Source organism: Agelaius phoeniceus, chromosome 11, assembly GCF_051311805.1.
Source record: "Agelaius phoeniceus isolate bAgePho1 chromosome 11, bAgePho1.hap1, whole genome shotgun sequence".
NCBI classification, from domain to species: Eukaryota; Metazoa; Chordata; class Aves; order Passeriformes; family Icteridae; genus Agelaius; species Agelaius phoeniceus.
In genome coordinates, this window is record NC_135275.1 from 14651638 (window position 1) to 14674203 (window position 22566).

A 22566-nucleotide genomic window follows, 5' to 3' on the forward strand; every position below is an offset into this window, starting at 1 on the left:
TTTAGTAATATATTGGAAATATATGGCTGTGTCTTGCAATAACTGATGCAACTGGGTGAACTTGCACAGAACATTTCAGATGGTTTACTTCATAAAATCTAATCAGAAGATCTTGAATCCATAAAAATATGGAGAGCAAGTGAGACAAGTGGCTGAAAACATCTGTGTGAGGAGAAACACATTATCCTGCACAAGTGACTGACAGTGAGCTGTCAGAAAACATTTCAGACTGTTGGTAAAATATAAAGAAGTTGTAACTGAAATGTCCTCTCCTCCTATCCCTGTCCCCCAACACATACATCATCCAGTTAAAACTTGGACAAGCAAAATCCACATTAATGACACCAAGTGAAGATGAAATAGGACTGCTTTTAAAAATTAGTACACCTCTTGTTCAGGCAGTTAAAAAATTGACAAAGTGATGTTCGAGTTTCACAGGTACAAAGCAGGTCTGAAACTGGACAATTAATCTTGATTGTCTCAACAATCTCAATGTGATTAATTTTCCTTAGCCACCTTCTCCCCTTGTCATCTCACCTTACAGTGAATTCACAGGGATTTTGTTCCTGATTCCAAACAAAACAGATCAAACTAAAAATCTGCCACACAAAATATGCTGTAGACAGGATCCCTTTGCTGTCTCCCAAAGTGCTGTTACCCCCTCTCCTAACTGGGCTATCTTTTGAAAAAAACCCTTCCTTAATAAGTGGCATTAAAATCTTCTGGAATCAATCGATTCCCTGACACCTACAGTCACATACAGAATTCTGGCTCTAAGCCTTCAAAGCAGAGAGGGAGAAAGAAATAGATGAGAGTGCATGTATGTGAGATGAGGATGATTTGCTGAATCACACATCAAAGCAGATGCAGGAGCAAGGCCTGTGTCAGATACTTTAAATACACAGTGCTACATCCAAAACATCCAGAATTCAGTTCTGTGTTCCCAGACAGCTCAGACATACTGTAGACAATGACTAAAATGAGCAATAAAGCCCTCTGAGAGGAGGTTGCAATTGAAAAGAGATTGAAGATTAAATCAAAGAGTGTCACATTTAATATTCAGAACACTCTAACTGAATCCTTACTGCCTGGGCTATAAATGGAATCTTACCGTGGGCTGCAATGGGAAAGTGGGCTCATTTCTTTCTGATAGTGATGCTGCTGACTGACAGGCTGTGGAAAACAAAAAGAATGGATTGTTTAGAAGTGTGTCAGAGATCTGGTATGAGCATATACATTTGCAGTTTCTGATATTAGAATTTTACAGTCTTTTTTCTTATCCGTGAAATTAAAAATGGATATTCTGGTCGTAACTGTACACAAGTACAACTTTAAAGATGATTTTTGTCTGGGTGGAAATACATATGAATTAAGGAGGTGATTACACAGTTATTTCTCTGCTGCCTGTGAGAGTGTTGGGACAGTCAGGAGACTTCAGAGATGGAGGGTGGTAAAGTCTGGTGTGACAGAAGAGTCTGGATGGAACACGTGTACAAAGCACGAGGAAGAAAATCTTTTTAGAATCTGTGCAGAACAAACCATTTTTAAGAGTAAAAAACATGAAGGGAGAGAGGTAAGAGGGCTGGCAGACCAGGTTATAAGCAGTAACAGTAATTTTAGCAGCCCCAAATGAAGATTACTGAAGCACATATGATTCTCCATGGCACTGCAGCTTTGAAGCCTGGATTAAGCTGTTAATGAATAGCTAACATTGGACTGAATGAATATTCATACAAGACATGATAATTTCCCAGTCAAATCTTACCTACCCATTGTAAGCACATGCCTCAAAAGTTTCAAACTACATTTGGTTTATGGCATTAAAAAGAGTTATTTCCAAGAAAAATCAATATTTATAAACTGATGTAAAAATCAAGAATTCTAAAATCCACAAAAACATTTTCTCCCAGAATGTGTGGTTCTACCAGAAGAGATTTTCCCTGCCATTATCACACACCTCAAAAGAGTTCTAAACAAATCATTGAAGGAAATGCAAAAGAAGTGAAAATGTAAGCATACATTGACAATACTTGCTCAATTTACTACATTAAATGCTAAAATAATAAAAAGTGTTATTAAATTATTTTTTTAAACAAAAATTAATATAAAAATGAGTATGTCCTCCTGGTTTCAGAAAATGGAAAGGGACTTTGTAAAATATATGTTCAGGATGAATGACATCCTAATTACTGCCAAAAATGACTCACTGCCTGGTGGTGGATAGTGCAATTCCCAGATGATAGCTAGTGGAAGATGAAGACAAGACAGAGAGTGAATTAGTCAGTCTATGAACCAGAATATCTGTCTAAATAATTTTTAGTCTCATTTCATAGTAAAGAATACTCTTCCTCAGTTTTGCAATTTGACTTGATGTGAACAGATCCCTCCAGGGGTTGTCAAGCTGAGCTCACAGTTGGCATAATTCTGGGTTTAAATAACACTCCTCTTGTCTGTCAGACTTCACTTCTGCCAGATCATTTCTGTGTTAAGTGGCTTTCTTTTCTGAAGACTCACAAAGGAGGCCAAAAGACCTTCCAGAAATTAGGTATGAACCTGGAAGTACTATTTCAAATATTTTTCAGATCAAGACTTATGTGACTGAATTTATATTTAGGAAGTTCCTTGTGGAACAAGTAATCTTTCTTCTCTGGGAGTCGTCCTAACTTGAAAGACAGGTTTTAGTGGTGGGCAGAATTTGGATTCTGCTAATGCAACATTATATCACTATTATATCACTTACAAGCTTCCAGGATATATCAGTGAGCAATTAGGAGAATCCTCCTTCTCCTTTGAATTTCTGATGAGAAACAGGGACCATATGTAGGAAGATATCCTGAATTCTCTGATAGATCTTTCTCCAAAATGTTTGTGTTGTGTCTGAATTGGTGTCTGAAGTGTGGAAACAACTATCCAAGAAGCTGAATGGGCCAATTCTCTGACAGGGCAAGAAAGCCTTACAAGATCTCTAGAATAATGCAAGGCATTTAAACAGAAATGTTTTGTAAGCTTTGCAAATTTTCTTGGATAATGTATATATGTGTGAGTATAAACTTCACATTACATTCTGGAATATACAGAACTGTGCCTTTCATGGTGTTGCAAATCTAGCATGGATTTTCATAGATCTTAAGATTTAAGAAAACATTCAGGTAAGACACAGGTAAGACATGGTCAAATAAAATATTTAAAAATATTTAGCTCTACAAACACATATTTCTGAATTGAAACTGTGCCCCACACACATTTTACAAGGGTTTACAATTCTCCTTCAAAGTAAACCCATTTTAAAATAGAAGTTTTTCATATTTATAACTGAGGCAATACTAGCTAATGTATAATATTCAAAGTGATTTTATTCCTTTTTGGCTGTCATAGTTTACAGCAGCAGCTAAACCAGTTACATTTCAACATTTTCTCCTGACAGCATATATTCAGTTGTTGGTAGACTATCATAGAATATAAATCCACAATTTCAGTGTATCTGTTTTGTAGTTGTTAAGGACATCTGTTCTAACTGCAGCTCAATAATATGATTGATCCATGTGCCTTTACATTGACAAGGGTTTCTCAGATTCATTAAAGTCAGTAAAATGACACTTTTCAATGATTCTGGAAATCAGGCTAAAAATGGTTAAGTGATGAAAAAAATTAAAATCACTTAGAATGTGGTTTATATATAGAATATTACTTTGATACATAAATTCACTATCTAACATGATTATACCCTGCCCTGCCTTGCAAAACATCAAAGGTCTTTCAAAATGAAAGATACACAAAAAGCTGCCTTCTGGTGGTGCTGTTGCCATAGATTCCACCTAAAGGATACAAATGTCTAAAATGAAGAAAAATTTGTAAGAAAATACTCCTTATTTATCTTTGAAAAACATAAGAGAAAGCAATTGATACTACTGATTTAAAGATTTAGAAAGATACAACCTGGAAACACATGTAAGCATGAAAGTTTAATCATGATGAGAATTTCAAGCTGTACTTAATTTCTGAAATTCCAATATAAGGATTATTTCTATTTCTTTTCTGTATACTGCACTGCTAAAATCATTTACTTGTGCAACTGGAAGATGGCTACAGATCTATATCTATATACATATATACATATATATATATCTATAAAGTTTTCTGCAGTTTGTACATCTGATTTTGGAAGGATTGAGCATTGGAAAATTCTCTTAACTCAAATGAGGGGTACTAAAGATCAGAGACATAAAAACAAATCTGCTTTTATTCTACACATATAGTTTTTACATAAGAAACATATATAAGGAATAAATATATATATAAAAGAAACACTTTATAAAAACTGGAAGCTGAGAAAATGATGAGTTTACTAGTACTGGGGGATGAAGGGATTGAGAGCAGCTCTGTGGAGAAGGATTTGGGAGTATTGGGGGTTGAAAAACCAGACATGACCTGTTAGACCAGAATGCCAATTGTATCCTGGGCTGCATCCAAAGGAAGCATTGGAGCAGGCTCAGGGAGGGAATTCTGTCCCTCTGCTCTGCCCCTGAGGCCTCACCTGGGGCACTGAGTGCAGCTCTGGACTCCTCAGCACAGGAAAGACTTGGACCTGCTGGAGTGAGCTCAGAGCAGGGCTGCAAAAATTACCAGAGGACTGGAAGATGTCTCCTGTGGAGAGGGGCTGAGAGGGTTGGGGTTTTCAGCATGGAGAAGGCTCTGGGAAGGTCTTACTGCAGCCACTCAGAACCTACAGGAGGCTTTACAAGAAAGATGGGGACAGTTTTTAGTAGGGCCTGTTGAGGTAGGACAAAGGGCAACAGTTTTAAACTAAAAGAGTGTAGATTTAGACCAGATGTTACAATGAGGGTGGTGAGGCATTGGAACAGATTGCCCAGAGAAGCTGTGACTGCCCATCCCTACAAATGCTCAAGGCCTGGTTGGATGGGGACCTGAGCAACTGGGTTTAGTGGAAGGTGTCCTTGCCCAGTGGTAGGAGGGAGGGATTAGATGACCTTTAAAGGTCCCTTCCAAATGAAAGTATTCTATAATTCCATTATTTTAGGTCTTAGAGAAAGAGAATGCATGACTAAAGACTTTCAGCTAACCATTTGAATACTGGCACCGCACTGCTACTCCCAAGCCTTCTGAAATGTTGTAATAATATCAAAATATACTGACATTTAACAGCAGCATACCAACAATTCCCCCCACTACTCTTTTAAATGCTTCTGTGTTAAAAGAATGTGGGGTGATTAAATAATCACCTCCATTAACAAATGTTGTTAAAGCCTTCTTAGATACCAAAGGACTACAAAGTGAATTATCACCCTCACATATATAGTCTGCATTTGTCCAAATGTTGGAACAGAATTACATTGAGTAGTGTTAAACACACAAGTCCACACAAAAAGCTTCCATGATATCCATGAATAGCTGGTGCTCTGGCTGATATCTCAGCAAGGAAAATCTGAAGTGCAGCAGGAGATTCTGGAGACTGACTGACACTCCACTGGTCCAGTGCTGCTCTCCACAAAGGCTGAGGTAAATGGGTATGCAAGACCTCAAAAGCTGAATTTCTTTGTTTTTGTGAGGGACTAAGTGGTAATCTTTATCTGAGAAAGTTTAGGTTTCTTTCCTAAGTTATCCCTCCTTGGAAATGAGGTTCTTGCCATTGTATCTTGAACCCTCAATGTCCATGTTGCAAAATGCAGAGGAGAAACCTGACAAGGCTGAATGTGCAAGGCACACCAAACTCTTCAGTCAGCTAAATGAAATGTGAAGAGCTCTCTCAAAGACAAAATCTTGTTTTTTATGCTTGAATTATGTAGAGAAAGATAGCAATAAAGGGCTGTTATGAAAAACTACAACTATATTAAATTGCAATTTATATTACTAACCTATTATATCTAAACACTATTTTAGATTGGAGCTACAGAAGTTGATCAAGGCAGTAAGATCAAAGAATAGTCTTTGCAATCACATTGTGCTTCACTGAATACTGCAGCAGTACATTTTACTTTAAAAGTTCATTTTGTTTTAGTCATGTAATTTGTAATAACCAAACCTGACGTGTCTAAATATTCTTATCAATTTCCTTATAATTAAACTGCTAAAAAAATAATGAGACTGCTATTCTCTATATTTGAGTTCCATTTGTCTGGTCTTGCAGATTTGTACCATATTTGAGCCTATTTAATGAGTAGGGAGAAAACACATTGGAAATATTAAATTAACAAAATGCCTAATGAAGATGTATATCAAATAGTTAATACCAGCTAATGTTTCTCTGATGTCCTGCAAAATATTCCTTGGTAAACCAAGTTCTTATTTGTACAATTACTCACTTATCAATAAATTTCTTCTCATTTGAAGCCTTCATTTAACAGGGTACTCCAGAGTTCCAGCACTGTGTTGATCATTCACTGTGGAAAGTTGCTGCTCCAGGCCCCTCTATTTGGACCCTGTAGGCCCTTGAAGGTAATTTGCACCTAACATTTTAGAGCATTTACTCTGCAATACTTTATATTGGGGCAACACAGCTGTGTTTAGTTTCCTAACATTGGATTTGCCTCAGAGCTGTGCTGTGTGCTTTACTTAAGCCACATTCATTGTTTATTATTGCCTCAACTGTAATAAAATAACAGCTATATTCCTGATATATATATGGAGCATGAGGTTATCTAGTTTTACAGCAGCTCCTGCTAGTACCTTTATATAGTTCCAGAAATGTTATTCTGTGCTTTCATACATTCAATACTTTTTGGTGGAATGCAACAAAATACTCTGCTCCTTATAGCAGTACTGTCACATAGTGCATCTGTGTGTGATTCTGTACCACTTTGTAGCAGGACAAATAATGATCCAAGGTGTAAAACACATAATGATCACAGCCTAAGTGCTCAGAACTACTGCAGCTTTTTGCTGCTTTCTCCTGCTTCAGTTCTTTAAACATTTAGCTTTTCAGTAATGAGACTTTATCATTGTAAGAGGCAATTATTTTCCATTACTCACACTGTAATGCAGCTGCTGACTCGTATATCTGGGTTTCATTCATTTTGGAACTATTTTTAAGTACTATATCACACACCTGCAGGTTGTCAGCCACAATTGCCATGAACTGTACAGCCTACATGATTATTCAGAATTCTAGGAAGGAATATATATAATAGATTTGCTCTTTTTCCATGGTGGTACTAGAGAACATGCTGGAAGTGCTTATGTCTTGGTTAAATGTTTTCCTTGATAAGTTCTAAGAGCCTTAGGTAATGATACCTTAAATTTCAACTCTACTCAAAGAAAATTTAGTATTCAAGGCCCCTGAGAAAATACTGGGAGTTTAGACTTACTGGTGAGAAACAAGAGTTCCAGGTTGCTGTATCATCATCACTGCTGATACTTAGGCTGACATTGCAGCAATTGATCTGTGTGGCACTCAGCCCATGGGAAATCCCAGCATCCCATAATTCTTCATTTTGTTGTCTCTTCATGCTGGCCAGCATCTGTAGTTCAGATGAACTCAGTCTATTTGACTGGTACTTTTTCCTGTCGTACTCCTGTGAAATAAAATGGAAAAGTCAACAATCTAGACAGGATCACCAAACAGAATAGATGAATGAAACCCAGAGAGACCTTGGAGAATCTCTCAGAGAATCTTCAAAAAGCTTCAATACTGAAAGAAAAAACAAAATATTTACTAGAAAAAATTAGTCAACAGATTTCTGTTAATCTATGAAGATCAAGCATATTTATAAACAGTTACAGGAAGGAAGAACACCACAAGCACTGTAATGAACTGCAGTTTTGATCCAGGGTGTTTGGTGAAGTTGCTGTTCCACTGCAATTAAAAATAGAAGATAAAAGCAGGCCTTAAGAAGTTCAAAAATCCATCAGCTATTAAATGCAAATCTTGAATTAAAGCCAATCCCACAGTTATCACAGAATCATCAACACCATCATCAATGTAACATTTAGTTATTGGTCAAGCACAGCATAAAATTTCTCTGGAAAGCCATGTCAACACTAAATTTCAAAGGTTATTCTGGCAGTTTGCTAGTGTATGAATTTTCAAGTAAACTTCAATGTCTTTTCACTTCAAATCCACTGATGGAATTGTTAATATAACCCTAATTGTTATACCCAACTTGATCCACAGGCCAAAAGCTGCAAACACATACTAACCATTTTGCAGCTGATACTTAAGCCTCGCTCAAACCCTTAAGATAAAATAGTTTAAAGTCACCCAAGCTGCTGCTGGCACTATCTTTGTTTAAAGAACACCTCCTTTAAGAAAAGCTTTCCCCTTTTTAAAGGGTCCACATAGATTGCTCTCCCACAAGGGAACAAGTCTAATACTTGAGACATTTAGTTTTGGTTCTAAAAATGTAAGTACAAAGCATTTCTGCTTGCAAAGTGAATCCAGGCAGTGAGCAGGACTTGAATAGGTTTAGATCACTGGAGTATTGGCCAGTGGGCTGTGAGACCCTGTATAACACCATCCCAAAGAGGGACAGAGCTTTGATTCTAGTGAAGAGAATGGAGCTTTTAGAGCAGGAATGTATCACATTCATGGCAGAAGGGAGGATCTCAGACTCTTCTGCTGTGAGAAGGCACTGGGTAACTGAAGACCTCAAGAACACACACAAGTCAGCAGTACAAGTACACAAACACTGACAACTTCTCTTGCTATGAAAGGTGGTGTGTAATGTTTTAGTGTATCTGTGAGTGGTATGGAAGTCACCTTACACCAGAATTCATAGTGAAATTTTACCTCCTTTGCTTTCTTCCTATGCATGTAAGATATAAAGTACAAGAAGATGAGAGAAGATACAAAGCATAAGATGACAGAAGCAGTTTGCACAGTTACCATTCCTTTTTTACAAACCTCGCTAATGAAGTCCAAGCTTAATTCCTGAATATTTTGATGACTGCTACCATTTTTAATCCTAAAATAATGTGAGATGTTTTCTCCAGACCCTTTCTGAATGCCTCTTACTAGCTCAGGGACTATTAGTCATTAGGTCACCTCACCCAAAGCTCTTTGTTGTGCTTGGGGAGCCTGCTTTGCTCTAATGTATCGATTTTCTACCAGACCTGCAGCTGCTGTAACTTTTATTGATCCTATTGAACATGCTGATTTCCTGTTAATTTTCCTATATTTAAACCTTCTGTAGTTATTTATGATAAGAGAAGCTTTGGCTTATCTTTCTTCCTTCATATAATTGGTATGCAGTCATTAAACTGACAGAATGAACTGGTGCTCTGCAGAATAAAAGCACTAACTATTGAAAGAACTTTTTTTTCTCATTCTCTTTTTAATAAAAGTACAAAAAATTGCCCAAACTTGCTTTTTTCCTTTACATCTATAAAGAAAAATGCATAGATTTGTGGAATTATTACAGCAAAATTCTAAACATCTGCTGTTCCCCTCCCCAGCTTGTTTCAAATTGTCATTCTGTTTTCTTTTCCTCTAATGGTCTCACTCTGAAAATATCACACTCAGGAAGGAAAAGAGATGCTATGACCATTTTCTGTGTTAAACATCCCCTAAAATAAACTAATGAAGGAGAAATAGTTTGGAATATTTATTCTTCAAGTTTAGATGACTGCTACCAAAAAGCCTCTTCAAAAATTTTATATTGTCTTTGTTGGTTTTCAAAGAGAGAATTTGAAAACTGAATTTGAAATTAAGTTAACTTTGTAATTTAGGAGAATCTTTTGATGTAAGAAGTAATTTTCCAATACTCCTAAATTTTTCTAAAATTAATATTTCATTTAGTAATTAAAAGCTTATCTTGTCTATTTGAATATCCTTTCCTTACAATAAAGTATTTTTATTAAGCACTTAAAACTTTTGCTAGATTGCTAAAACCTGTTGTTTAAAGGATTTTTTTTCATATATAATGACATTTGCATTCTTCTAGGTTCAAATGATTTATTCAGAATTGTTTGAATGTAGTTGTACGTGTGGAAAACTTTAATTACCAGCTATCTACATGCTTGCAATATTTCCCAGAGGGCTATACTTCTTTCTTAATTAAAAATATTTGAACTTAATAATAGAGAACTCTATTAAAACATGAATAAAACATTGCAAGAAACCAGGTCCTTAAAGCATATTAAGCAGCAGGCAAATCAATTGCAGAAGACTTGGTTAAGCACTTTTTTTCCTTTACTGGTCCCTTGTATGAGCACAAAAAGAAATGTCAAAGAAGTCCAAGGAAAGGCTTCCCTAAAATTTTAAGACTTGATCAAGTGTAAGACCTAGATCTGCCAGATACTTTAATCTCATGTTTTGCAGCAATAAAACAAAATCTGTAGCTAATGAGTTTCTATACATTAATAATAGGATTTTTTCTTGAAAAAAATACAAGGAACAAATTATATGTGCAATACATTTACAGCTACAACTGCAGTATGGTAATAACCTTATTGTTTAAATTAGTAATCAACTACTGCAATCCACCCAGAGAGGCCACATTTAGCTGTGTTCTACAGGACAAAGTTGATGACTGCATTAAACACAGATAATATCTTTAAGGAAAGTAATACATGTATAATTTCATTTATTATGGACAAATAGGTTATGGTTATAATAAGTAATAAACCTAATAAACTGTAACTGGAACAATTTTCTAAAACTTGAAAGTATCAGGAAACAAGGAATACATTTAATTGCAAAGATGTAAGTAGCTATTGGAAAAAAGAAGGATTAAATTTCTATAAACTATAATAGGAGGGTAAGGGAATGAAAAATATAAACAAATTTTATCATACACATTCACTGCGTATTGCCATCTCTAAGAAAAAGAGAATCAGATTATTGGTATCAACTGGGGCTTTTCCTATCACTGAAAATTACAGAAACATTATCTTTCCAAATAGAAATGAACCCATGCATTGCTTTCTTCCACATTTTCTACATCACTAGTGGCAATTCTAATGTCTTTTCCAGATCATAAATACATAGAACATATGCTGCTATTAAAAGGATTTTCTTTGCTTTTTAATTTTTTTTGCTTTTCATAGTCTTTAAAATCAGCAGCCACTGATACTTCTCATGATAATAAAGTCTCAGCACTGCTTCTGATTTTCATTTGCATTGCTTTGTTTCATTCCCCTTGCTTCCCCCTAATCTCCTTCTTTCCCAAAGGAAACCAGTCTCCACAACCTTCATGGAAAAGGATGTTCTGTTTTTATCAGGAAAAGTGCAGGGCCTTCACCAATCCAATAAATTACTTGCAGGATACAGGAAGAGATTTCCAGAATGCCCAGTGTGAAAGACAACTCACAGCACTGAGACACCTAAACCCTGACCAACACTAAAAGAGACTCATTTCACAAAAATCAATCTGTGCCAGGGCAGGATGAGCATTTCCCCATCAAGGACACCCAGAACAGCTGAGAGACCCTGCAAAAGAGAAGAGTCTATTCTTTTTTTCCAGAGGTGTGCAATACCTGGGGACCAATGATATGATAAGAAATTCAAGATATATCCAAGATACTAGAAAACAAATCCCATGCTTACAATGATGATCATGCTTACAATAATGATCATGAGTTCAATTCAACATCCCTGGGTAAAATTATCCAAAACAATTCACAAAACAGCAATGCTGGGACTGAGTACCATACCACTCCTAGACCTGTAAAAGACACACCTGCAAGGGAATCTGATATACAGCCATGAGTTAGGAAGTGGCACAGGAAAGAATATTAAGTAAAAAAAAGAAATCATTGCTTTTTTATAACAAAGAGAAGAATAAGAAAGCACCAGGAATGAGACAATGTATTAAAAAAATGAAGATACATTTTTTTTCCCCCACAAATAACAATTAAAGTTTGAAATTCACTGTCACAAGGCAAAGGCCATATAGATGCAAAAAGCAAACACACAAATCTCTGGGAAAAAACCTCCAGCACCAGTTATTCAGCACCTTTCCTGAAGAAAAGGCTATTTAAGGCCTGCTGGAAGGAAGCATGCAGGGCCCTGCTGCTGAGGTACTCCGGGTGCTTTCCCTGTCCTTGCCCTGTTACTCTCCCCAGCTATTTAGGGCTGCCTGGCTCTGGCTCCCAGGCACATCATTCATCATTGCTCAGGGCTGACACAGAGACACCATGAAGTACCCAAATTAACACTCCTGCTGTGGGCATTTGTTAACACAGCAATTTAAAATCTGCCAATTTTCCTCTGTAACCTTTCAGCCCCAAACTATTTTCTAACTAATTTATTTCCAAAATGTGAGTTGCTCAGTGACACATCTTTTTATCTACAAACCTTTGTGATTTCTGTTATATTTGGAGTATGATTTTGTGTTCCACAAACCCCTACAAAATCAACTTTCAACAGAATGAGCACAGCAAATGCAGTTATGATGAAGCCAGACTATATCAGAATGAAAGATATACTATTAATCACTTCATGCAAATGGGTATATCTAATATAGATTCTCTACACAATCTAGTAATTCAATTTCAAAGTAAAAATCACTTACACAAGTCTGTGCTATCAGACATGAATTTCCATTTGAAACTTTCTTGAGAGATGTTTTACTGACAGATCTTTCGAATTGATCTGAAACTCCTTCGTATCTTTCAGTTTCTTCAGATACATTTCTAATTACTCTAAAGGATTTGGATTTACTTTGAACTGGAGAAAGAGAAAGGATAGGCTTTAAACTTCTCTGAAAGCTAATAGATTCTGGTTTTGTCATGGTAGAACTCTGTGGTTTTGATAAGGTGGCCTCTTCGAAGTTATATTTGCTGTGTTCCTTATTCTTCCAGTATTCATTTCCCTGTGACATCTTATTTAATGGGATCTCTTTAAAAACTGCTGAATCAGGTGTTCCTTGTCTACTCTGGCTGTTCTCAATGTTCTCAGCACTCTGGATGAGTTCACTGTCGTCATCCTAAATTTAGGAAACAAAGCAAGAGTGGTTGGTTCCCTCTCATCATTACACAGTTCAGTTTTACATAACCTTAACACTTCAAAATCTCTCTTTAATCTCTGCCTCCTGTTTCTAAATTTACAAGGATTCTGAAAACCAGCTGCTTTTCCTGGCAAATACACTGACTATACCATAAACATATTCTTACATCTGAAGCTGATTACACTTTTCAAAATGTCAGGTCAGATTTTGAATGCTGGTAACATCCACAACCCGTGTCTTACCTGACATTCATAATTTCAATAGAATTTATTACAGCTGTAAACCAAAACTAAGCAATGTGTCCATGATGGTGTCTTTCCCTTGAATTATTAATATTCCATATTTTCACGCTGCATCTTCAACTTAAACGTAGAAGCAGTAACTCCTGCTGAGATCACTTTGCTCTGCTCTGGTAATCATATGATACTGGATATCATATTCATTACCATTTCAATACAATTTAAGAATTTTAGAGGTTAGTTTATTAACCTTATATCCATGCTTCTAACAAAGTCTCTGCAAAATATCCCATGTATCAAATGTATTATGTTCACTCATACCCTATCTCAACAGCAATCAGCAGGATGGAACAGATGAAAAGAGAAATAATGCAAGAGTGCATCTAGTGTTAGCCTCAGTGTTCTTATTTGCAAGAAAGAAAGGATGAGAGCAGCCTCATCCTCATCTCATGAGCTGCTCCTGTGCCCTATGCTCCCACAGAGGATGTCAGGCAGTATCACCTGCAGTGCCTCTCACAGCTGAGGTGCAATCCTGCTGCACATGAAAGGGATCCAAGATTGTTACTGACTTCAGTGAGTCCAGGATTACACAGCATGAAATGTATGTTCAAGAAGATAATCCCTCAGTTTTATTAATGGTACACATTTTGGAAATTTATAGTTTGATTCCCTCCGTTATTTTGTAAAACAGTTAAATTCAGCCCATCTTGCTATTATGCAACTCAGTTACATTTTATTTCTCTGTTGTGAGCTGCAGGTTCAAGTGTTAAGAAACAGATTTTATAGTTAGAAGTGAAATATATTAGAATGTTCATAAAAGTAGAAACTTTAGCAGTTACTGTAATGACATAATGAAATTATTGCATACATTGACAATTCAGAAAATTTCTATATAGTATCAAATTATATTAGATAGGTATACTAAAAAATTGTTTTCTTTCATTAATTTCATCGCTGGAAGATTTCCACATTACAAAGGAATTAAAGTTGGTGATGCTCAGACAGAATATGCAGCAGAAATACCAATAATCAAGTGACATTCAAAAGCTGGAATTTTGTAATTCACTTTCAACAATGTCAATGAGCAAAACCAGTCTCCATTTGCAGTTTTAAAAAACACAATGAAGTCTTATTTACTAAAGTCTTGAGCAACCATAAAGGACTTGGATCTCACTCAAATCTATGATGCAGTTTTTTGTTTTGGTTTTTTTTTTTTTTTTTTTGTAGAAATGATGCACAGTTCTGGCATCTCTCTGTTAGCATAGGGGCTGACAGAGTTAGGTTTCTTTTGTCAACTTGTTACACAGGGTACACCTGCTCTGAGCCCTGTATCTGGTTAGACACAGCAACCTGACAGAGACAAATCTACCCGTTGGTATATGGGGAAAAGATGATTTATCCTCTCTGTCTACCTTGAAGACAGAATCTCATCCTAGGAGTTTGAGGATGAGGAGTGCTTTATCAAGAGTTACATGCACAAAGTGGCCTACCTCCTCACTGCTGTCAGTTCCTTCAGAGCTATCTTCAGTTTTGGTTTGCTCATCTTCTCCGTTACTGTCGGGCTCCAACTCCAATGGGGAAATGGAACTTTCTGGGGATATATTGGGAGATGTTCCATAAGGAGCTGATCGAGGTTTGGATGAAAATGTGAAAACCTCTTTCTTACTCCTTTGGTGATCAGCTGTTTCCCTGCTGGGAGGTTCAACAGAGGCAGTCTGGGCTGAGGGTAAATTACAGCAGGCTGAACCTCCAGTAGCTTCAAAGTGCTCCTTCCTATCCCACTGAATGCTCTCAGTGAACCTCTCTGGAAACACCCATGTATCTGAAACACACAATTTCAATGCCAAAATATGTAAATTGTCAGCTACTCTGATCATTCTCATTTTCTCAGAAAGTTGTACAGCAAAGTAAGTTTCTCTAATACAGAAATATTTTGCCTATTAAAGAAGAATAAGAGTGATGAGGATGCAATGAAAAAGATCAGGTTGCTTTCAAAGTGCAAAGGTAATAAAATTTCTAAACAGAGCTCAAAAAGTATACAGGCTTTGGTACAGGACATGAAAACCTGCCATTTGCAAACCTGAAACTGTTTAGCCATCAAGATTTGAAACCCACGACTGAATTTTATTCTGGGAAAGCATGATTTTATTTAATATGGCCATTGATCTTTTTCTAAAGGCATTTTTTGCATCTGACATTTAAAAAATAATCACACATTGGTGGAAAGTTCATAATATTACAGTCTGCTTCTTCTTTAATGCTGAAATTCCACACTTTTACATTCAGAACTTATGGTTTAAATCTCAATTTCAAACTACTGTTCTGATAAAAAAGTGTGACATGAAAAATGTATAAAGATATCTGTTTCACCAGGTTTCCCTGAATACAGCCACAACTAATCTGACAATTTTAAAACAAACAATAAACTACAGAAATGGATTTAAAGATTGAGTGCACCAGATACACATGAAAAGACCATTTTTATGTTCTTATTGTTAAATTATATTTTACTGTTTGGAATGATGGTATAGAAAAAAATGTCAATTTGATTGATTACAACCAATCTCAAATAGCATCTAAGAAAAGGAGAATTGCTCAAGTATGCAATACTCCCTTATCTTCATTAAAGGTAGTGTGGTGTGGATTATTCACTAGATATTGAAACTTTCCAGCTCCATAAAACAAAGTTACCATCAACCATATTAAAAAAACTCAATGAAAAAATACTAAAAATGCAATAATAAAGTAACATTGCAATAATAAAATGCTTGCCACCACAGAAGACAGTAAGTTTAGAAGGGTATTTTGTGCTTTACAGTGATATTTTACTTTTAGTTTTGTTGGAATTACCCCTTCAGGCACATTCAGCAGCTTGGGAGGAGTGAGAGGGTGGGAGGAAGTCTGAATCACCATAAATAAAGGCAAAAGAAAGAAAACTGAGATGCCAGGAGAAACAGCTGTCTTCTTACTGGGTTGCTGTGATTTTTCCAGTTTACTGAAGACAAGAGTGTAAAGCTACCAAACTCCAGTTAATATCCAGGAACCAGGGGAAGGTTGAGATTTGATGTCTCTTGTATGACCATGGCTCACACCTTCTTGTTCCAGAAAAAAACATTTTTCAATCTCTTCATGAAGACCATCTTTAGTAAGAACCCCCAAGGCTTTTCAAGTAAATTTATTCTATTAGACAATTGTTCTGGTTTAAAACAATGTAGTAGATTCTGCTTTTAATTATTTTAAGCCTTGAAAGCTGAACATGCAAGTGATTCCATTTATTTTATAAGTATTTTGGACTAGTTCCGTCAAGAGCATCAAGAAATAAGTGAGACTACTCAAAACTTTTAGGAAACACCCTTCAATGAATAAACCAAATGACTTTTAGTTCTGTATCTATAACTACAGGTTCTTCAAAGGAGGGTGTTGGAGCAGAATTCTCCAGTCTACTATCATTCAAGATTGTGTCATGCTCCTCTGACAAAACAATTTTATAGGCAATTGGAATTACATGTGAAGGGTGGTACACAAAATGAAACAACTGAAATCATAAGACAAAACACAGTCATGAACATTTCACAGATTTTATGCTTTTATATCTATATAAGCTACCTTTATTAAGCTACCATTTCCCCAGTAAAAATGAAATGAGAAGAGGGATATTTTCATGAGCTTTTCAAGTGAGGCTGAACACAGTATTTGGATGTTCAAGAACAAAGACTCAGGAACTGTTGTTTCCCCATCTGATTCTGTGACCTAACATGATTGAAAAACTGTCACACTAAAGCAGTATTTTCAATTATTCAATTATTTATCTTGTAGGAATCTGGCCCATCAAGACTGAGATTGTTTTGAAAGTCTTAGGACCTGGAGATGCCTTGTTCACAACTCCAGAATTTGCTATACAGAAATGACACAAAAATATTACTTGTCCCCAAACTTCAACTAGACAACTCTTCAGGATTGGAAGAATCTTTTTCCCAGCTATTTGGTTGCTAAGTCTAAAATGATGTTTACCCTTTTTCCTAAGGCAAAAATATTAAAATTTTTACTTGCTGCATTTATCAAAACAAATAAATAAAAAAAAACTTCAAAAATTACCTAGCTAAGAAACTTTTTGTATTGTTTTCTTATCTCAGCACTGTGCAGTCTTCTTTCCAGTCTGGCACCAACCATTCCAGTTTAATCTAAACACATTTTATTAGGTTTCCCTGTCGGTGCCGAGACTAACACAAAAAAAACCATAACATAAACTCCTTCAGTATTCAGAAGGTCTTTTCCCCATGATAAAATGAGATTTGACATGTCTCATGCTGCCTTTGTGGTTTACAAATATGCACTAATAGCTCAGACCACTGTGAAGAGCCCTCTAGGGTATGGTTATACACTTAGTGTACAACCCACTTCAGGAGAATTCACTAATTCCTATGCACATAGAACTGGGAAAGAGTAGAGGGGGGTAGCTTCATATTTTTGTCTACTGACTTAGCAGCAACCCACTTCCCACACTACAATCTCACCTATCTCACCTCTATTCTCATTCTAGAATAGCTTCCCATGCAGTTGTTGCTGTTTAATTTGCAGAGGGCATTACAGATAAAATTGTGTAATGAATTCTGAAGGAAACAATGTGATGGATGACTTGCTTTTTAAGATTTTAAGTCAATTTTGAATGTAGTATCAAAACATGCAAAATAAATCCCAGAGCAAGGGTTTTTATCAAGTATTTAGAGAATATGAGACAATTAGAGCCTTAAACTCCCGATTTCTAATTCTGGCTCTGCCTCAGATATCCAAAAATTTCTTACATTTTAGTCACCATTATAATGTCTTGCCCAGACCAAAAGGAGTTCAGAAATATAAAGAACTACTTTAAAATGATTACTATCTATGTAATATTAAACTGAATATCCTGCTTTTTTAGTCTGTAAAGAACTACATTCATTTCTAGAGTTGAAGAAATATACTTGAGTTAGGAATAAGTCAAACCCAAACATTCATTCACACAGCACAGTAATTATTCTTAATGAAATATCCAGGGGGCAGGCAAAAAATGTCTTTATGATTTGAAGATGACATTTTATGCTGCTTACAGAGTTCAGGAACTTCTGTAACCTGTAGTGAGTGTAGCAGTCTTTCAATAGTCCACAAGTGAAAGATACAGGGAGTTTTGGACTAAACAAAATCTCTTTACCTCTCCAACAAAAACTATACTAGAATTTCTTTTTAACTCATAATTTCCATGTCAATTCTAATGAATAATTTGGAGTACATTCTGAGTAAAATATGCAAACTACTACGTAATCACAACATTGCAGCAAACAACATAAATGCAAGAATGATCACCTTAACATCTAATTAGCTCTTCTACACAGTCAGACTTATGCTAAAGCTCCTAATCACAGCCTAACATTATAATGAAGGCTTCAGCATTGAGTAAATAAGATTGGCATAAACACTGTTTATTCATTTTCTCTCTTCTCTCAGGTCAAGTTTATCCCACTTTGGAAGATGTCCAGAAGAAAGCCTAGAAGGGGACTTGGCTGATGAAGAAGTTGGTTATAGGAAGTTTTTCAGAAAAAATAAATCCAGTACTGATGGATAAGGAAATCATTAAGTCATCTATGTAAAATGAGATAACTTCATATACTGAAAAGAAACAGAAATCTGCAGACTGAGTGTGCCAACAGTGACAGGCAATGAAAATACAGGGAAAAAATTTGTAGGACTGTACCTTACAAACTCACATAATGCATTTATCTGTCTGTACACACAACTAAGATTATAAAGAAACAGTTTTCATTCCTTGAAATTCAAACAGCAGAAGAACAGAGTTTACACATATCCTTCTTCCTCAGTTCTCTGCCTCTGAATCTATGAGAGGACATTCAGACAGGCCAGCCTACTGCCCCAAAGCTCTCTTTTTATATCACCTATATTTTCATAAAATAACAAGTGTTGATTTTTTTTTTTAATTATGGCACTAGATAGAGGTTTTGGTGCTCTAGATGAAAAAAAGTTAAGACAGTGATTCCTGCCTCAGAGTTCTCAAAATTCAGATGAATAGGAAAGAATTAAAAAATTCTCAGGAAGAATTCTCTATTTGCCTGAACATCTTGGATCTCTTTCAGTCAAATTATGGAACCCATAATAAAAATTATGAATTACTGAAACTGCCAGAGTATATAATCACTTCTAAATATCCCCAAAGAATAAACACAAAGGAAATCACTCACAATATGAAGGAAAATCTCATTGGTCAATTTTGAGCACATTTGAATTGTCCAACCACTTTTCAAATTGGTGACTATGCCTTCTAATAAAAAGTAATACTACTTTTTCATAGAGACAAGGGATACTTTGCCCCAAGAAGGCAATTCCCAGGCTCATGTAAAGGAAGTTGATTGACAATGAATGACAAAAAAAATCCCCTTTTTTTGTCAGAGAGGGAAAAAACTCAGAGAAAGGGAAAAACCTCAAAATGTAAGCTGAAGTGTCTTTCTGTGAATAACAAGAAATGAATCACCACTGAACTCTATAAACAAAACAAACTTTTCCCCCTCCTTTCCTCCTTCCCCTTCCAATATTACATAGATACTGTAGTTAATATTCTAAACTCTTATCTAGGACAAGTAAAATTTCTTGTACTTTTCATATTTGGAATCTTCAGTGTTAAATTTATTAGGGATTTAAAGAATAAATTATTTTTAGTTCTTTTCCTTTAATCATGAGAGCATGGAATTTTTCTTTTGATATTCATTCACTGCTCTGGTACTCTGCTTAATCCTGCAAATCTTTATCAATGCTCTAAAGCAATTCTGTTGCAGGGTGCTTGATTTCCATAATCCCCCACAACACAGATGTTTATTTTTTATATGAACTGCTTTTGGGTTCTTTGAAATTTATAACATTCCTTCAGACCACATAGAACTGAAATGTAAAATAACATAAAATGACTACCATACCATTGGTTATCTCCCATGTGGGTTTGGTTGCATTTTTTAGAGATAATCTTATATGACTGTCCTTGTCTGGTGATGGTACTTGTGGTGAGGTGAGCTGAAAATCTGCTTCTCCACTTGCAGATGTTTTCTGAGTCTGAATTTCAGGGTCTGAAATGCAATGCAGAAATGAAATGCCTGTGAAGACTCATATTGTATCCACATGGGGTATTGTACTGGGATGCAAACATCTAAACAGCATGGGAATCTTGCAGGGCAGCAGGAACAGGGCAGTCACAAGGAAGGAAAAATTTAACACAAGGTATGGAAGAAGGGCAAACCATAGTAATTATAAAAACCAGGCTTGCAAAAGTCTGCAAAACAATCAAGAACCACTGTAGCAGCTCAGTTATTTTCACAGCATGAGGAAAAAGGAGCATGTGTATAAATTGTGGGTACTGCCAGCAGGTGATGATCCCTGGCTCAATCACTCACAATACAAATAGCTGCAGAGAAAATGAGCATTTATTCACCCTCATACAGGAGAATAAATCATGATTTAATGAATATGTCTTCAGTAATTAATTAAGTAGATAAAGGATTAGAAAAACAAAGAATTAAGTCCTAGATTCAAAGGCACAATCATGCAAAAATTTGGCAGTTTGAAAAGCCTACATATTCTTTGCTTTATGCTCTTACCATTTTGATATTCATTTGCAATTGTTTGGAGAGTACTTCTTTTGCCTCCTTGATCTAAACTATCATTGCATGGCCACAGTGGTAGCTCCAATCTCTCATTTTCTGGTATGGTTTCAGTTGGCATTCCTGAATTTTGAAGTTGGCACGATGTTTTGCTACCCAAGGTCTTTGTTACCTTGAAAGACATTATTTCTTGATGAAAAACATTATTTCTTGATGAAAAATATAACAGCTTTCAAAATACTCAAAGGTAAAACACAGATTATGAATTACACTTTTTTTTCCAAATATATATTTCCAAATCTTTTTTTAAAACACTATCTTTTCACAAAATCTCATGGTAGGCTCTATTCAGTGTGATATCTTCAATCCTTACAGTCAAGTAGCAAGCAGAGTTTTTTTTTCCCACTGAGTGAATGGAACAATGCAAAGAAAAGGGAAAAAATTAGAATTCACTATCAGAATAAAAAGACTAAAACTTATAGTTATTCTAGACCTCAGGAGTATTTTTTTCTTTGAAGAAAGGAATATCATTTTACAACCTGACTTTCAAGAGTTGGCTGGGTCTCTTATTCTTGGTGTTAAACTGAAAACTGTAGTCCTGATCAGATTCCAAAAACCTGCATATTTGTTGCTGGCAGACTGGGATCAGGTGTTTTCCCTGGCATTGCAATTGCCAGCATCACAGGAGCTACTGTAAGGCTGACTATCAGAGCATCCTGAAATGTAATTTCTGCTCTGCATTATAGCTCCCATCATAAGACAAAACATTTACACACACACATACACACACACAGAGAAATTTCAGCAATCTAGAAAAAAATAAAATTCAGAAAAGAATGATAAGACTAATTTCAGTAGAAAGAGGCATCTTTACATCTGATGCTGAATCAGCCTGTTTCATTTAAGCTTTGAAATTCTCCACTCTCTTGTGGCTCAGCAGCAGTACTGAACCACTTTGTTGTATTTAGTCAGGGTCTCCCTGCAATGAGGGCCTGCTGCCCTTGGCCTTTCAGGGCACCCCTTAGAAGAGGTCTGGCTTCTCTACAGCCCTACATTCATTGAAAATAGCAACCAGATTTCCCCTTGGCCTTCTCTCCTGTGGGCTCATAAACCCATGCCCTGTGCTGGAGCCACCCATGCATTTTCCTGGCCCTTCCCTGGGTGTTCCAGGACTATCACAGCAGCCTCTGAAATAAACCTTTAGTTTAACTCCTCTCCTTATCAATATCTTCCTTTGCAAAAGGGCCAATGGTGTAGCTGGAATTTAGCCCTTCTTACCTTTGCATTGGTTCTTCTGCTTGAAGATGGAGGTGGCCCAAGGATCTTTGACCCAAATGCAATATGTGATACATCCTGAGTTTTACCATTGCATGTGTTGCCTTGGCCTCTATTACCCAAAATACCTAAGTTAAGAAAATTAAGAGTAAAAAAAAAAAATTACAGTACTTACAAACAATAAAAAGTAGCTTTTTTAAAAAGAATCAACTAAAAGAAAAGAATTATGAATACTAAACATATTTAAGAGTTATGAGCCTTTAAAGTGCACTCCCTAGAAACACAGGAATAGCAAATACACATTGTATAAAAGTGTGTCAACAGATCAGCAAGAAACTTTTGGTCTATTATAGAGACATAATTCTAATCTTCTTGCTTTAAAGATTTATTTAAAAGTGGGTTATTTATAAACAAAAAAAAAAGGTTTGCAGGATTTCTTTAGAACTTCAGTGAAAACCTTACTTCTGACAGGAAGAAAAAAGAACTCTAATTGATAAATAACAGAATAAATAA

At 35.9% G+C, this 22566-nt stretch overlaps 1 protein-coding gene across 11 annotated transcripts in view; it reads right to left on the reverse strand.

The window, feature by feature from the left end:
- The window catches only part of CFAP20DC (CFAP20 domain containing), an 87894-nt gene that overhangs the window by 17548 nt on the left and 47780 nt on the right, over positions 1 to 22566 (reverse strand). For 10 of the 11 annotated variants that reach the window (XR_013183869.1, XR_013183868.1, XM_077184581.1 and 7 more), the window contains 7 exons: positions 22057 to 22181; positions 20776 to 20950; positions 20101 to 20247; positions 14632 to 14963; positions 12468 to 12881; positions 7323 to 7529; positions 1112 to 1173 (listed from right to left, as the gene is read on the reverse strand). Coding sequence is in view for 9 of the 11 variants with exons in the window: in XM_077184581.1 (XP_077040696.1) it covers positions 1112 to 1173; positions 7323 to 7529; positions 12468 to 12881; positions 14632 to 14963; positions 20101 to 20247; positions 20776 to 20950; positions 22057 to 22181 (1462 nt within the window). In the remaining 2 variants the exon portion in view is untranslated. The remainder of the gene's footprint in view (positions 1 to 1111; positions 1174 to 7322; positions 7530 to 12467; positions 12882 to 14631; positions 14964 to 20100; positions 20248 to 20775; positions 20951 to 22056; positions 22182 to 22566) is intronic. The other variant, XM_077184585.1, reaches the window with a different exon arrangement.